Raw genomic sequence first — 16,543 nt, 5'->3', positions numbered from 1 at the left:
GAGTTGCCTGACTTCCCACTGGGATAGGTGTCATACCAGTTCACCTGTAGCAGCTGCAGTTGGTCAGGGGTACATAATGACTGGTGAAGACATGATAACTTGCTTGTTGTCTGCCTGCATTATGCACTTCATTGGTCTGTATTGTGTGTGTTCTGCTTATGTTTTGTTCTGTTACTTTGCTTTGTTTGAGACCAAATTGCAAAAATACTTTTGTTTCTAAATAGATTTATACTAGTGGTTGATGGATAGGAGGGTTGATATTTATCACAAATACTGGTTTAAAGAGATAATCAGGCCAATTAAAACAGATCTAATATTTAAGAAGCGTCTATTTGATGAAACAGCTCCATTGTTTTTCATCAGCCACAGCTGTTGTAACTGTTATCTCTATGGAGGCAGATCTCTTGTTATGTAGGTCACATCAAGGGAAAATAGCAGCTGAACACTTGCTTCAAGTATTGCAGGGGAAAGTGCAATGAAAACATTGTATATGTTCCCATTGAAACGTTTTGAAACAGCAAGAAGAAATGTGTAGTAGACTTTGCCAATTTGTATTAAAACAGGTTATGAAGGTGAAAAAGTAAGTAAAAACATATCCAAACATCCTTCCCCATCTAAATATAAGTAATCTGAAAAACACAGTTCCTCGAAAGAATTTTTATTTCAGAGGAAAAGAGAGTACTTATAGGCTTTGTGCCTTGAAACAAGTCCCTTGGACTTAAATAGTAAACAGGCTCCTCAGTTTTCATTCTCTCTGTTTGTTCTGCAAAATAATCTTTCTGCTTTTTCTCTTTTTGTGGTGGAGAGGGCAATAGATTCTGCTTCTCCAGTTCTGAAGCTGTCTGCTGCAGTAGCTTTGCAGATGATGTGACTGACTACATACACTTCCTGATTTATAATTTTTTTTCACATCCTTTGTTTCCTCTTAGTAAAAAGAGAGAAGCTTCTTGAAGAGGAAGAATAACTCAGAAGAAAAACAGGGAGAGTACAGCAGCTAATTCTAAGACAAATAACATGTTTGATATAACTTTGGAAGTGAGTGTAATTTTTAAGGAATGACACGTTGCATTAGCATGCCACACTGTCCCATAGTACAGACAAAAGGAATTGGTTTGAAATCTTCTGCTACAAACAGACCCTTCAGTGTGAGTGTGGTGGTAGTGGTAGTCAGGGAAATTCTTTGATACAGGGGTCTTAAGTGCAAACTCCAAAGCAGATTTGCTGCTGTACCCTGAGAGCAAATCTGCTGTGAGCTCAGTAGTAAGGTTTTATCATTGTTGGTACTAGTAGAAATAATAAACCAGATGAGGTTTCCTGACTCCTTTGTGTGAATGTGGCTGATTATAGTGCTAATAATTTTTTCCTTGTAGTTGAATTGACATATTTCCCACATTTTTAATGTGTGCATTTCTAATGTGAAATTTGCATGAAGATATTTATTGTAGAATGTCACTAGACATAGATGCTGTCCACAGCACCAGAATCTATACCTACCAGGTTTTAATAATATTTATCATATGTATTTTTAGTAGTTTGCAACAGTTTATAATTTGAATTCTGGACTTCTGATGTCAGTGATTTTATTTTCTGACTAGCAGTCAGACACTAATCAGGAACAATTTCTTTTGCCCATAAATGAGTTTCTGCATGATACAAATTGCTATGTTATTGATACTTTTAGTGCAGAATTCATCCTAAGGCACAGTCAGGGAGGACATATGACTGAGTTTTTCCAGTGCCCTTTTAAAGCTTCCATCTGGTCTCTGAATCATGCTTGCTGTGTTCTAACCATGTATTTTAGGCCTCTGTATTCATTATAGGTAAGATTAATGCACAGTTCTTTCAAGTATAATTCTGTGGGGAGCAGATGAGTTGATAGTAAGCTTAGATCATTGTGATCTCATTATTTGCATTTTACATTTCCAAATATGAGAGCATTTATGTATCTCTAAACCCTGGGTCTTTCCCGCTGCTCAGTCTCTTAAATTTAACAACCTCAATTACTGTTTTGAGGAACCTTTCTTCAGTCTTTATTCTTAATAGCTTGCAGTGTAGTCTTTTACTACCACTTTACTTAAGATATCACTGACAGATGGGATAGATACAAATTTTTATTTGTATTCTTCCTTCTCATGCTAATTTCTGTGTTTGTTATATTTAACCTTTTTTAGTAAGGATTCTTATTAGCATCTAATTTGTTCTGAAAAGGGATACCAATGTAAACACTAAGAATGAGGTGTTGCTGAAGATATAGCATCAGGCAAATCTGAATGTAGTTACCAAATAGCATGTAAAGGGAGAAGATGACTCGATTAGCTTGTAAAAAGTAAATCATTACCTTATCGAAGTTGACTTCTGGATCTAAGGGTTGAACCATGTATCATGTGCCATATATCATGTACTGAGTGATTAATAAAACATGCCAGTTTACAGTGTTCCTTGAAGTAAAGTAGGCAAAGGGTAAAGGGCTAGTGGGATGAATTCTAACCTCGACATTAAATTGAGAATGTTCGACAGTTTTTTTCATTAACCTTTATGTATGAGGAAACTTAGGTATTTTTATTTCTTCTAGGCCTTCATTATTTAAGAATCCAATGACAGTTTTACCTTTAGGGGAGTGAATGGTTGTGTGTGAGTACTAAGGCAACATTTGTGGCATTAGGATGTTTTTAAGGAAACTGTACAAACAGATTTCATAGCCTTTTTAAACTGAATAGAGCCTGGCAAAGCAAACTATATTTCCATATTAAAAGTATCTTATTGTATACTTAATAACATCCTGGTTCCAATTTGATGTGATTTCTTGTAGACTATTAAAATGAGTAAGCTCTGTCTTGCTTTCTTTGTAATCAAGTGTCCTTGTTCTAGCAGACAAATCAAGACCACCTTCATCAAGCCCTTCCAGTATTGTTCGCCGGACTTCCTCACTGGACACACTGGCTGCTCCATACCTTGCTGGACAGTGGCCTCGTGATAATCATGGACAAGCTGCTCCATGTATGAGAGACAAAGCCACACAGGTAGGACAGATTTTTGTCTTTGGAGAATTTAAATGTGAAGATGGGATTTAAATGTAAGAAAAATGTTTTCCCTTGAAAACATTCACTTTACTTTTCTTGCTCACAAGTTCTTATTCGCTTTCAAATTGCAGGAATCCTTTGCTACTGTGTATGTGACTTATTTAACTTCTCCTTCTGTGGATGCAGTCTGGCTGTAGGTTTCTCTAACTTTTAGAGTGAAAGAAAGAGGCAAACATATCAGATTCTAAATCCCTGTTGCTAGAATGTGGTTTCAACAACAGGTCTCCACTAATTCCAAAGAACATAAGCAAAATGCAGTTGGAAGAGGACCTGACAGCATGTGGGACATCCTTGTGTTTGAAGCCCTGCTAGTTCTGGTAACAGTAACAAAAATGTGGCCTCATAGGTTTCGGTGTTCTGTGTAACAACACATGTAGGGTGTAGAGCAGAGGAAGTCTGTGGTGTTACTGTGTGGCCTTCTCCAGGTCCAGAGCCTTTTGTGAAAAGGACCACCTTTCAAAGAGCAGCCTGGTGGAGAACAAAAGTGCTTTGTAGGGGAATATGCCTGTGTGGATAAGGTGGACATAGGAACTGATGAAGAAAGGACAGCCTAGGAACAAGTTTTCTGTGCAGGAAAATGAATTGGAAAAATGGTTAGAAGATGGGGTGAAAGAGGTAAGCAAACTGAAGTAAGAGGAGGAGGATGAAGGAAGGTGTGTGATATACAGGGAATGGCTGTTCATGCTTAGCTATTAAAAGGCATCATTAAAGGGCAGAACTAAACCTGTGTGGGTGTCTTAGAAATATATTTTCATATTTGATTTCTTAGGATAATACTTTTTTAAAAATAATTATATTTCTATACTGCTGCCAAAGTGTTTGCTGTGTTCAAGAGATCTCCTTCATCTTAGTTTCAATATAATCTGTGTCATGGCTGGGCTTTTATAATCTCTGTATTTACCATATATCGTCATTTTTGGTTTGCATTTTTCTTTTGTCATTTCCTTCCCATTTTGACCCATCTAACTGCTGTGGCAGTGGGACTTTGATATATAAGGGGAAATATATTTGAAAAGGTTAATGGGATGACTAAAAGGGCACTAGGTGTTTCTGCAGAATGAGTGCATTTAGTGGTGATTTATGGTAGTGTATTTCTGAGACAAGTAGAATGATCTGTTTGTACTTACTAATTTAAAATTTCTCCAACCAGTAGAAAATTTAGGGATATAGACATATATCTGTAAGCCCAAAGCTTTTGTTGATATGACAGTGATGAGATGCTATTGCTTTTAATCTTCTTGCCTGAGAGCAACCACTCGAGCTAAGGACAAGTTTAAAATGTGATTAACAATAGTTTCTGGAGATAATATAGGCTCTCCATTTATACTGTTCAGCTTTTCTGAAGATGTCATGTTTGGGTGAAGTTTCACTTGTAAGATCTTCTGGTTCCAGTGTGTAATTTCAGATTTCACAAAATCTGACATGAAATGCTTGTGTTCGGATTTCAAGAGTTTAGAGAACATGAATTGGATCTATGAAGATACAAAAGATTTTCAAGTCGAGTAAATAGGGCATCTTGATCCTGTGGAGTTATGGCATAGGGAGTGGAGTCATTCAGGAAGCAGAGTGGGAAGAGATGGCAATTAGTGGCACACTTCAGCTTGCAGGCCTTTCTGGAGATGCCCTTAGGTCATGGCTGAGAACTGTGTAAGAGATCCCAGGTCACGCAGAGACTGGGTATCAGACTCCTCCTTCATTTTATGAAACCTGTCTATAAAACTAGACTGAATTATGTACATGAAGAATGTTTGTTGGATGACACATGGCTAGAATTTGTACCGGTCCATATTCTTTTAAGTGCTCCTAAAACAGATGTTGGTAATCCTGTGTCTTTTTTCATTTGAATTAAACCTGTTTGGCTTACAAGTTAAAAGGAGACAGTTACTTAGTGTTTTTTTTTTAAATTATTAAAAAATAATTCACTTTGCAAAGTTTTTGCCTCTTAAGACTTTTTTTCTTAAGTGTTCTACTATCTGTAATAAATTGAGCCTTAAACTAATTTCTCTTTGTAATTCTAGAATGGGGGAAGGATGTTGTGAATGGTACCAACTAATAAACAAATAGTGGTACATTAAGAACCTAGAGAAATATAAATCCCACTTTGCCTACTGGTCATCTCATCTGTGTTTCTTGATAATAGTATTATAAACAAAATATGGAGAATAAGTAGGAGGAGACTTGCTAAAATAGTACCACATTTCTGTCTTGATGTACAGGTTTCCTGTAATTTAGTGTCTTATACCTACACCCACTCTGAAAAGATTTCCAACTATTTGTTTTGAGGATGAGCATCAAAGCAACTTCTAATGCTGTAAAATGAATCAGATATTAATTTATTAAATAAGTCTTGAATCTTGAGTCAAAGTCTGGAATATAAATTAAAGGCAAAGACTGATTAGAGTGTTAATTAGACTCCCATAGGAAAGTGTAATGGTTGTGCTAAGTTGGAAAGCTAGAATTAGTGGTTAAAGCTTACTGTTCCAGGAGCTAGAGGATAGGGTGAGACTCCTGATTGATTTGAGAATTGACTAGACAAAGGTTGGTACTTTGGTTGGGAATGGGGGTTATCAATTATTCTATTTTATGATGAAGATCAGTGAGGGCTTTTCTGGAAAAACAGGTTGTAATGGATTCTGATTTTGCTATGAAATAGGAATTTCAAAGCAACCCTACTAACTTTATTATTCAGATTTGTCCTAGTTAGTTTTTGATTTGGAATGATGAAGATTAAAAACTACTGATAGTGGAGGTTTCATTTATATGAAACTTATATCTGTAACTGAAGCTGGTGGGATTGCAACCTATGTATTTGGAGTTACAGCTCCATATCCCCTGCAAAATTGGGATTGATACCATAGAGGACTTGTGAGTTTCTGTGATCTGAGTGCAGATGGGGTAAGTAAGGTCAACTTGTGGCTTCTGCAGGCTGTTAGTCTCACATGTAAGAACAACTACTGCACACTGTGAAGAATTTAAGGCAATCAAAGTTCCTCTCCATATGAGAAAGTGAGATATCAGTGACTCCTAAAAATGAGGTTAGCTAGATCACCACTGTATGCTAAGAACTGCAACAGTTGTGGCAACAATGCATTTCAAGGAATTTGCTGTCTCTTTGAGTGTGTAAGCTTCTTCCAGATATCCTTCCCCTTGCTTCATTAGGTATATTTCTTGTGACTGCACAGAGGTTCCTGAGAGATTTTACTATCCATCTTAGAGCCTTCACAGTTCACTGCTTTTGAAGACATTTCTGGGTGTGGTTAGGTGGAAATACAAACTGTCCATAAAGCATGCAGTATTATCACATATTATGCCTGTGCATTTCTTACCTTAAATGCAGCTTGTCTTAATGATACTTTGAATTTCTTAGAAGTCTTTCACCACAGTATGTTTGCAAGTTTTTTTTATTAAACACTGATAGCTATACCAGTTTAGTATTATCTGTGTTGCTTTCTGCATGGCCTGAGACAACTATGAACCTGGAACCCTTTGAGACATTAATAAACTGATTTCCTGCTTTGCAGAAGTCCTAGTGGTGCTCATATGCCTTGTCTTCCTTTTTCTCATTCTTGTGAGCAAGAACATGATTTTGAAGCTGTGCTGGTGCAGGCTTTCACAACATTTACACCAAGCTACCCTTGCTAGTGTGTCAAAAATAAAATATACCATCTCTTCACCAGTTCAGAACTGTCATACGGGTTCTTCAGAACTGTATAGCAGCTTGTGGTACATCTGGCTGTGAATACTGCCTTATGCTCAATAATTTGGAAGGAAAACTAGCACATTCCTGTATTAGAATAAGTCTGAAAGTTGTTGGGGTCTTTATTTCTATAGTTTCACTCTACTTTTTCATAATTCACCTGTGAGAAAAGTTTCTAGTTGGTGACTGCTGTTCACTTTCAGTTCTGAATCTAGCAAATCCTAAATGTTCTCTTTTCTAATTTGTCTCAAAATATTCTGACAGAAAGCAGCAATTTTCTTTTTTAATTAATCCTGTAATCTTCTTGCTACAGACAGAAAGTGCCTGGGCTGAAGAATATTTAGAAAAGAAGAGAAGCTCACACAAACGTTCATCATCATGGGGCAGCAATGAACAGCTCAAGGAGGTCAGAAATGCCATTACTTGAGATAACTTTGGATTAAATTTTTTAGTGGTATGCACTGATACTGTGATTTTTCAGGAAGGCAGTATTTAATACAGTAATGCAGGTCTATTAAAAATTTTAATCTGAAGTTGGGAAAGAAAGTGTTCAATGCAGGTGACATTCTTCATCAAAGGAGAAAATATGGCAGTGACCAAACGACTTTCAAACTTCATGTATTTCAAGTTCTTTCGTTAAATCTCCAGAGGTGCCTTCTGGGCTTCAGTTGTGTTGGTTACTAACATATTAGGTGTGCAAGATCTTGACTCTGATTTAGTGCTGGCAGTAATTAGGAATATTGTGGTAGTAAAGAATTTTAAGTCAGTGATGGAACAGATTCATGACACTATACAATACACTCATTGAAATCTAATTTTTCCTTCGTTAGATTGCAAAATTGCGTCAACAACTGCAGAGGAGCAAACACAGCAGTCGGCACCACCGTGATAAGGAGAGACAGTCTCCATTTCATGGCAACCATGCTGCCATTAACCACAGTCAGGTAAGGCTGGGTGCTTTTTGGCCATATTGGGTAGCTAATACTAATTTTAACTCCTTTCAAGGTTGTGATTTGCCTCTAAGGGAACTTAGAAATACCATGGACTGCTAAATGTGTTGTAGCTATAGGTGAATTCTATGAAATGGGTCTCTTTCTTTTGACTTCCTTGAGTGAATGGAGTTGCAGATTTTTTGTTACTTGGATGAACTGGCTTTGAACTCGCACTTTCAAATAATTTCAGGTAGTTAAATCCTTCCTTAAAGCAAGATTTTTAAAATGCATTCTGCAGGCTCCACAAAGGATGACAGATAAGTTTAAGCAAAAACCACAGATCATCTTTTTCATTACGCATTGCTGTAACAATTACAGCTTTGCATGTAGAATATGGCATGGAGCAAACTGCTGGTAAAACTGTATACTCAAATAAAATGTGGCTTTTTTGAGCACATTTTGTGTCTTGACAAACACTTGTCTAATACTGCGATATTTAGAGAGCTTACCTGACAAAAGGCTATTCAATGGGATTATTTATTTGTTTATACACTTCATGGTTTCATTCAGGCTTTGTAAGATTTTATTTCTTTTTCCTGTCATTTATTGTGCCTTGAGACTTGGAAATAGTAATCACTTCAAAAATTGCAGTGGTTAGGCCAGCACATGTTCTGTGTGCAGTTTCAGTTTTATCTCAAGACTTTTAATAAGGTCAGGTTGACAGAGATGTAATATTTTTAGCTCAATTGATAACAGGCTTTTAAATACAGACTTTTAGACACACAGATCCTTTTTCAAGTGTGTTTTGCTTGAGTAACTTTAAGAAAACCAATAGGAAAGTTTGGACATTTTTTCAGAAGAAAACTTTTTTCCTCTCCCTACTGATCTTGTGAATGTATATTTGATACACACAATTTTTTAACAGTTATGAAAAGAACAATAGCCTTGCAAGGCAATGTAGTTGAAAGAAACTATGAAACTGTCAGTGTTGTGAATTGAGAAAGTACTTCATCTCTGAAGCTTCTCTGAAAATCTAATCATATTCCCAATTGCTCCTGATATGCTGTTAGCATTGTTCTAATAAATATCGTAATTTGACACCAGTTAATAAAAACTGTGTTGTCTCTGTCGTTCCATCCTTCTGGAATTAATTTAGGCCACAGAGGGAAGTTGTGGCATCAGCATGTGTCCAGATACTTATCCACTCTGATAAAGGATGAAATAAGAAATAGAAGGGAGAACCATGCATTCAGTCCTAAGCAGCCAAGTTCTTTCCCAGATAAAAGTCAGGTGTCTGAGTGAATCTATTTGTCTTTCAAGACTGGAAATAAAATGGAACAGCTTTTTTAATTTCTTCTGCTCTGTTCTTCTTAACTCCTACTTTGTATAAAAAATCATTAGCATCTTTTGTCTCAGACCCTAACTTCTTAGCCCTGCTGTAGGTCACTTAATTAGGAGTCACAAATTTTCAGGATTTAAGTGCCTTTTGAAATCAGTTTGAATTCTGTCCTATTAGAAGTATTTAGGATTTTTTTAGAATTACGTTTTTTGACATAACAATTTACGAATTACTTCTTCAAACTCCTTAAATCTTGAGACAGAAACTATTTCCTCCTCTTTTGTGTAGTAGAAGAACAGATTGGATTTGAAACAGGCTGTGTTGTACAGATCCCTACATCTTGGTCTGCTTTACTGCAGTGTGGGTGCAGTGTAGTGTGCTGCTGATCATGGTGACTGCTGTAGCTAAAGTCAGAACAGTCTGAAATGATGAATAAAGGAAGACAAATAAATGACCCAATCCCTTTCTAGGGGTTTTTGAAAAAGTTTATGAAAATCAACACACAAAACGTGTCTCAAACTGTTGGTTCAAAAAAGAAAAAAAAAAGTCAGATCAACATACTTGATGCAGGTGTTTTATCCAAATTTGTAGAACTTGAGGACATTTGAGGCATTTTAACCAAAAGGTACCCTGTGGAAATTTTGGTATAGGTTCTTTAGTACCTGGAGAATCTCATGCAGTCTGTCAGGTTTTCTTGGCATTCTGCAAACCTGTGGGTTTCTGAATGCTAAGCTATTGTCACTTTAGCATTGATAATCTTAGTGGGTTTTAATTTTCAAAATGAACAGTGATGCTGTTACTCTGAAAAATAACCTACGTGCAAATTATGTACCTAACATTTTTTTGGTCATAATTATTTTATTATTTTGCTTCTTGTGTGGATGCATTTGCATTCTGCCAAATTTTAGAGTATGTGAAAAAAATATTACACAATGGATAATTAGTTTTTGGTCTTGTGAAACAAACTATAAAATATAAACTGAGGCAAAGCAGCTTTTCCAGGATTGTGATAGAAAACAAAACGTTGTTTTTCTTGGTAAATTTCGTGCCTGCTGTGTTGAGCTACTTGCAAGGGGGGCAAGTTACAGAAGGACTCAAAAAGAGTAAGTGAAGGGTTTAGATTAATGGCATTCAATGGCTGTTTTCTAAGTCAGAGTGAGAATCTGTAACTGTAGGCATCAAGGGCAAAGTTCTTAGATTTTCTCATTCCTCTTTTGGGAACCACTAAACTAGAATTTCTGGCAGCAGCTCAGTTCCTTCAGGATTTGTGGGAAGGACTATGTGGAAACTAGCATTTAGTGATGAGAATACTTAGAATTTATTTTTTTTTTACATTCCTAGCTTGAAGGAAACTTGTGTTTGTTGACTCTAAAGAGTCATACAAAGATTTTTGAACTCAAAGAGTTGGATTCCTGACAAGGTGAAAAAAAGTGTTAGGAAATTGCCTCAGTAGTTCCTTCACAGAGACTAAGTAAACACTGTTTAACATTTGGAAAACGGTGTACTCTTCTATTAAAATTAAAATAAGAAATTTTAGTGAATTTATATCCTCTTTTCTTCCCTACTTCCCTACTTAAACTTAGTCAGAATTCTTGAATTTAACAAAAATTTTTACTGGGTCTTGCCAACTAAGCCTCTGTTTAGTTGTGCTTCTTTCTAATACGATTTTTGTGTGAGAAAAAAATCCACACAATCCCTATAGAATAAGCTAGTTAGCTGTTCCTGTCCATCTACTCAGAATTAGGAAATAGTTGGTGAGGACCTTGATCAAGTCTGATCTGCTGACTACATTTATTTGTAGAGTAATTGAATGGGGTTTTTTTTGTGTGTTTTTTACATTATGCCTGAAATGTTCCATTCTGCCTCTCTTAGCAGGAAGAGGGGCTTGCAGAAAGGTCATAGCCTCCTCAGGTGATCTCAAGTTGCTTCTGAGAACGCTTAGAATTAATTGTGTGGTACTAAATCTGTAAACAGGAGTCAAACCACCATGATTTTTCTTTATTCTCAATGTTGGTGTAGTGGAGAAAGTAGAATTGAGGCCAGAGCTGAAGCTAGATGAAAGAATAAATGGGTTAGTTTTTCCAAAATAATCTTTTTTTCCTCAGTGCACTTGACTGATGTTACATTGCTACTTGACACTATGAACCATCAAGCCCCCTCTTCCTTTCAGTTTGCTGAGAAGCATGTGTCCTTAATGTCTTACCAATTGATTGACCCTAAGCAACCACTAACATCAAGACCAACTGCATGCAGTTTGCAGTGTTTGGGGTTTGCTTTTTTTTGGTGTCACCTTACAGAGGTAGAGCATTTCTTTTTTAGAGTGGAATTACCATGATCCATTCAGCCTTGAGAAGGTTTGATGTTAACACCTAAAGGCATCTTTGCATTCTGTTTCAAGTTTTGTTGCTTGTTGAAAAACTGGAAGATCTTGGAGCATTTTTCCTGAAATGCCTGTGAACAATTTAGATTGGTCATCACCCCTATTTCATATCTCATGAGTTTATGCCATACCTGTAAGGACTCTTAACTGTCCTGCAGCAAAACTCCCTGACAGTATGTTATTATGTGAATGCTGTAATTATTACCCTGTGTTTGCACCTTGCCTCATTGTGTGCATTCACAAATGTGCAGGTGAGTAGCCCAAGGTTGGTAGTCAATTCCTGCATGTCAGGGCCCAGCTCCATGCAGTCCTCTGTGAGGGCAATATTTCTAATAACAAGTTTCTTGTTTTGAGGCTGATTGTTCCACCCATGTCACAACACCTCCTTCCCTTCCCGCCCTCTGGCACTCTGGGCTAGCAAATCATCCTTGCTCGTGTACAGAGTATTATTTTTCTTGGAAGTGAAACATGCTGTATTGAACTTTATTGAACTCTAATGGAGGAACTTGTGCTTTTCTGCTTAGAATCATGCTACTATTTGAAGAGCTCAAAGAATTTTTGTGGTGGGCAATCATATTTAAAAGATGGAGAACTCGCACGTTTTGCTAATGGTGGTTGAAATCTTAAAGCGTACTTGCCTTCTACTTTTTCACAATTCAGTTTGTCTTAAGAATGTGTATATTGAATAACTGGGTGCATAAACAGTTTTTAGTGCCTAAGCTTATGCTGATATACCTGTATTATAACTGTATATTGACCTGTGTTTACTGGATTGTTGATCCTAGGCCTTGCTTGGAATTAGCAGGGTTGTTTTCTCAGACTTTTTTGTGCTCTTTTCCTGTGGTTTTGGTTTTCTCTGTTTCTTCTTCAGGCAAGACTTTTGAAAGTCTTTACAAGTTCAGCTATTATGTCAGTTTTTGTTGACAAACAGAGTGACAAGCATTTCCTGAATAGAAACTTTTGTGCTTGCTTGTGCAAGTCTTTTGAGTTGAACTAAATGTTTGCAGGAAGCATTCCATTATCTGTAGTACAGCCCTGCTTAAGGAGGGCAGAATATTCTCATATTCAGGTAGCGTGATTTTTTTAACAGGAGGGAGGATGCTAATGGAGAGACTGGAAAATATTGAGAGGTTGTGGTGTACCAAAGGGGGTTTTGGGAAACTTCAGTATCATGTTTGCTGAGAATGGAGTTTTCATGCATGCTTTGAAACACTGGATTTTTAAAGTGGTGATCTTCATTCTGATGCAACAAGGTATCAACACTTGGGTTTGGGATTTTATTCTCTCTGTGGAAGTCTTCTGAAGTTGTTTTGTCAACCTTTATTCTGGCTTAATATAGTTAATATGTTAGACTTAATTTCTAGCATAGTGGCATCTTGCATTTGTGCAATAATTTTCATGTGTCCTATCAGTGTGTGTGGCCACAGACTTCCATTAAAATATAATTTCAATGAAGGTACAAATGGTAAATCTAATAGTGAACGATGTGACTTCATGGTATAGCTCACTTCAGGAGAAATGTAAAAGTATTGTAAAGACTTCAAAATTACTTACATTTAAATGTTTGCTTTACAAGTGAAAATTTAACAGTAATGTCAAGCTGGAGACAGACCATACTGAGGGGAATTTTGAGACTAGGTTATATAGCTTTTCCTGCTATAAATCAGATTTTAAACAAAATTCAGGATGTCTGTCTTCATTTAAGGCATCCATTTTAACACAGTCGCTATAGTTTCAAGTACATCTGATACCAAGGTGTAGATGTGTTCTATTCCAAGGGTCACTTTTGAGTAGAAATAAATGTAGATTTATTTGCAAAACATTCTCATTGTCTCTGGTTCTTCAGGCTCCCATTCCAAAGAGTGCTCTCGTTCCTGTGATACCTATTACCAAATCAACAGGATCACGATTCCGAAACAGTGTAGAAGGACTGAATCAGGAGATTGAGATAATAATTAAGGAGACGGGAGACAAGGAGGAACAGCTCATTGTATGTATCTACCATTACTCTGTATAATTATTTTGGTTTTGCTTTGAGGTTTATAAGTCATAAGCTTTATTTTGCACAGTTCTCGAATTAAATTTGTCTGGAATTAATTTTATTTATATATATTCTTTTTTTATTAAGTTTAGTTGAAAAGTCTCTTGGAAAGCAAAAGGAAGCAAAGTGTTAAAGCTTGAATTCTGAACCTTTTCCTCTTAATAAGTGATCTCAGTTAAACAGGGAGAAAGACAAAAAGTCTGTTTCAAGAGTTTTTGTAGTAACTCTTTTTTGCCCATGCTGAACTGTTCCCATCTCAGTTGAAGCATAACTTGCCCATTTTTAATGTTAATTTTATTTTAATGATTTTTAGAGGTAAATTTAGTAATAAAGTATCAGAAATACAGACCATGAAGATGATGAGGGGGCTGAAACATTTTTCGTATGAGGAGAGGCTGAGAGAGCTGGAAGTTCAACCTTGAAATGGGAAAGCTCAGGGGGATCTTATCAACATGTATAAATATCTGATGTGCAGGAATGAAGAGAGGGAGCTGGTCTCTTCTCAGTAGAGCCCAGTGACAGGGCAAGGGGCAGTGGGCATAAATTAAAAAACATTAGATTTTTGATTTTTTTTTTTAATGTGTGTGGGTGTGCAAAACTGAAGTAGGTTGCCCAGAGAACTTGTGGAATTGCTGTCAGTGGAGATACTCAATACTTGACAGGACAGAGTCCTGGACAAACTGTTCTGGCTAACTCTGCTTGAGCAGAGATGTTGAACTAGATAATCTCAAGAGGTCCCTTCCAGCCTCAGCAGTTCTGTGATGATGTGAAACGTTAAGTCAGGTTCAGAAACTAAGGACAACAGTTTATTTTCTGTTGGAGTTGTGTGTAATGAATTTTTTTTTCCACAAATGGTTTTACGAAACCAGAAAAAAAACCCTCACTGTTGCTGAATTTAAAGAATTGCTAACCAGATAAGAGCAACCATCTGATAGCTTTCACTTTTAACAGCCTCAAGATATCCCAGATGGGCACCGTGCACCACCCCCGGTGGTTCAGCGCAGCAGCAGCACTCGGAGCATCGATACCCAAACGCCCGGGGGAGCAGACAAGGGCAGTAACAACAGCAGCCGCTCCCAGTCAGTGTCTCCAACCTCCTTCCTTACCATCTGTAATGAAAGCAGTGAAGAAAGTCCCTGTTCTACAGATGATCTTCTTGGTGACTCCAGAGATAAAGGTACTGTGTAACTTTAAAAGTTCAACAATGCTGAACTGCAGTTTGTTAAACTGTAAAAGAGGGGATTTGTTCCCTATGTCCGTGGAGAGAAATGATAGAATGTGTTTTTCTTTGTAAGTGATGTGTTTTTTCCAAATTGCTCCAAATACTGTGTGCACACATATTAATTGGAGCTGCATAGATGTGACTGGGGAATGTGCTTCCCAAACAAGTTTTTGTTTTTTAAATAATAGGTTCTTCAAGTATTTTAAGCAAGTTAAAGAAGCAAGAGCGTACAGTAACAGGTGGAACAGCACCTGTCAGGTATTTGCTTGTCAGGTATTTCTTTTTATGATCTTAGACAAAGTGGGCAATCTTCCAGCATTTCATACATGCACGTATAAAAGTTTAACTGTTTAGACTTTGTAAATTATTCTTTATATCTTCTGAGATATTGTAGGAAAATTTTATAATTCAACGTAAACCTCTTCTGTTTTTCAAAGGAATATGACTTTTACCCATTTCTCTTGGGGTGGATGGTAATGGCACAGAACCATAGATTTGGCTTTGCAGTTACAAATTGAAAATATCCAGGAATGATCAGAGATTGCAGAGGAGCCTGAAAATGTTATATGGAGAAATAGAAAGGAGGAAAGGGATTGAGATAAGAAATCTTATTTGCAAATGAAGACTTGAAGGCAAATGAAAATGTTTCTTAGTTTTGTAACATTGGTAATGAAGTGGCTTTAAATTTGGGGAGCATTTAAAGACAACTCTTGTGGGTTTTTTATAGTGTGACACATTTAAGTAATTAGAAACTCTGTTCCTGCAGAGAATGGGAATAATTCTCCTTTGCCAAAATACGCTACCTCACCAAAACCCAACAACAGCTACATGTTCAAGCGTGAACCTCCCGAGGGCTGTGAAAAGGTGAAAGTCTTTGAGGAAAACTTGTAAGTTGATCTTTGCTACATGAGAAATAACATCTAACAATCAGAGTTAATTATTGCATTATTGATTTTGTGTCAGATCAAAGTTATTAATCCAGTTGCTAAAACCACGATAACAGCCTGATCTCTGTTCTGTGTGACTATATACTGGCATATATAGGTATGTATTTTACTGCTGGAATTTTGTGTTAAAATCTTGAGAAACTCTTTTTAAAAACTGTAACTCGAGAGGACTGTCTCTTACCTGGCAGACAGGGGGAGAGGAACTCCAATAATCTACTAGAGAGAAACGTACTAATAAGCTGTAATGCAGGTACATCAGCTAATATATGTCACAGCTTGACAAGCACATCCAGTAATCCTGACTCTGAAGACCATATTCTTTTCATCTAAATCAGTGTAGTTGTGAAAGTTTTGGTAACAGGAATGAATTTTACCTTGAATATTTAATGCTTAGGTTATTCTGAAAAAAACCAACTTTTGTCATTTGGGAGTATTCTGGGAGTTATGTTTTATTGTTTTCAGAGGAGTTTTTGTACTCTCATGTCACTTGCATGCGAGAATCTTAAGCTATAGTTAAAAATTTCATTTTGTCACACACGTATAGATTCTCTATAATTCTCTTATGCCTATGTTATCTCAAGAATGCCATCTAATATGTGTTAATGTAAAAAAACCCTCGAACTTGCCTGATCTCTGCAAATGGATTTTGAGAGGTTTCTACGGCCTCTCCCATAGCAACGTGGGAAGGGTTACGGTAACTTAAGTTACCTGTCTCTATTTTAGAGTGTGTGAGCTTTGTTGCCAACAGATTAGATACCATTCACTTGTTTCAGGAACATAATCTATTGTGGTTTAACTTGCATTAGCATTTCTTTCCAAAAGTCCTTGCTGTGTAGCTGTAGGACTGTTCTACTGTAGAGGGAAACGGGTTTATACAGCTTCTACAGCAGCTTTTACCTGGCTGT

At 36.8% G+C, this 16,543-nt stretch overlaps 1 protein-coding gene across 2 annotated transcripts in view; it reads left to right on the top strand.

Moving 5' to 3' along the window:
* FAM117B (family with sequence similarity 117 member B) overlaps positions 1 to 16,543 on the top strand; it is a 28,974-nt gene that overhangs the window by 5,203 nt on the left and 7,228 nt on the right. Inside the window, exons 2-7 of one of the 2 annotated variants that reach the window (XM_051786866.1) lie at positions 2,869 to 3,020; positions 7,091 to 7,183; positions 7,608 to 7,721; positions 13,275 to 13,418; positions 14,421 to 14,646; positions 15,458 to 15,578. In XM_051786866.1, the coding sequence (XP_051642826.1) occupies positions 2,869 to 3,020; positions 7,091 to 7,183; positions 7,608 to 7,721; positions 13,275 to 13,418; positions 14,421 to 14,646; positions 15,458 to 15,578 (850 nt within the window). The remainder of the gene's footprint in view (positions 1 to 2,868; positions 3,021 to 7,090; positions 7,184 to 7,607; positions 7,722 to 13,274; positions 13,419 to 14,420; positions 14,647 to 15,457; positions 15,579 to 16,543) is intronic. The other variant, XM_051786867.1, reaches the window with a different exon arrangement.

Source organism: Manacus candei, unplaced genomic scaffold (genome assembly GCF_025592945.1).
Source record: "Manacus candei isolate 608988 ecotype Guabito, Panama unplaced genomic scaffold, ASM2559294v1 h1tg000023l, whole genome shotgun sequence".
NCBI classification, from domain to species: Eukaryota; Metazoa; Chordata; class Aves; order Passeriformes; family Pipridae; genus Manacus; species Manacus candei.
This window is presented reverse-complemented; position numbering and strand designations above follow the sequence as displayed.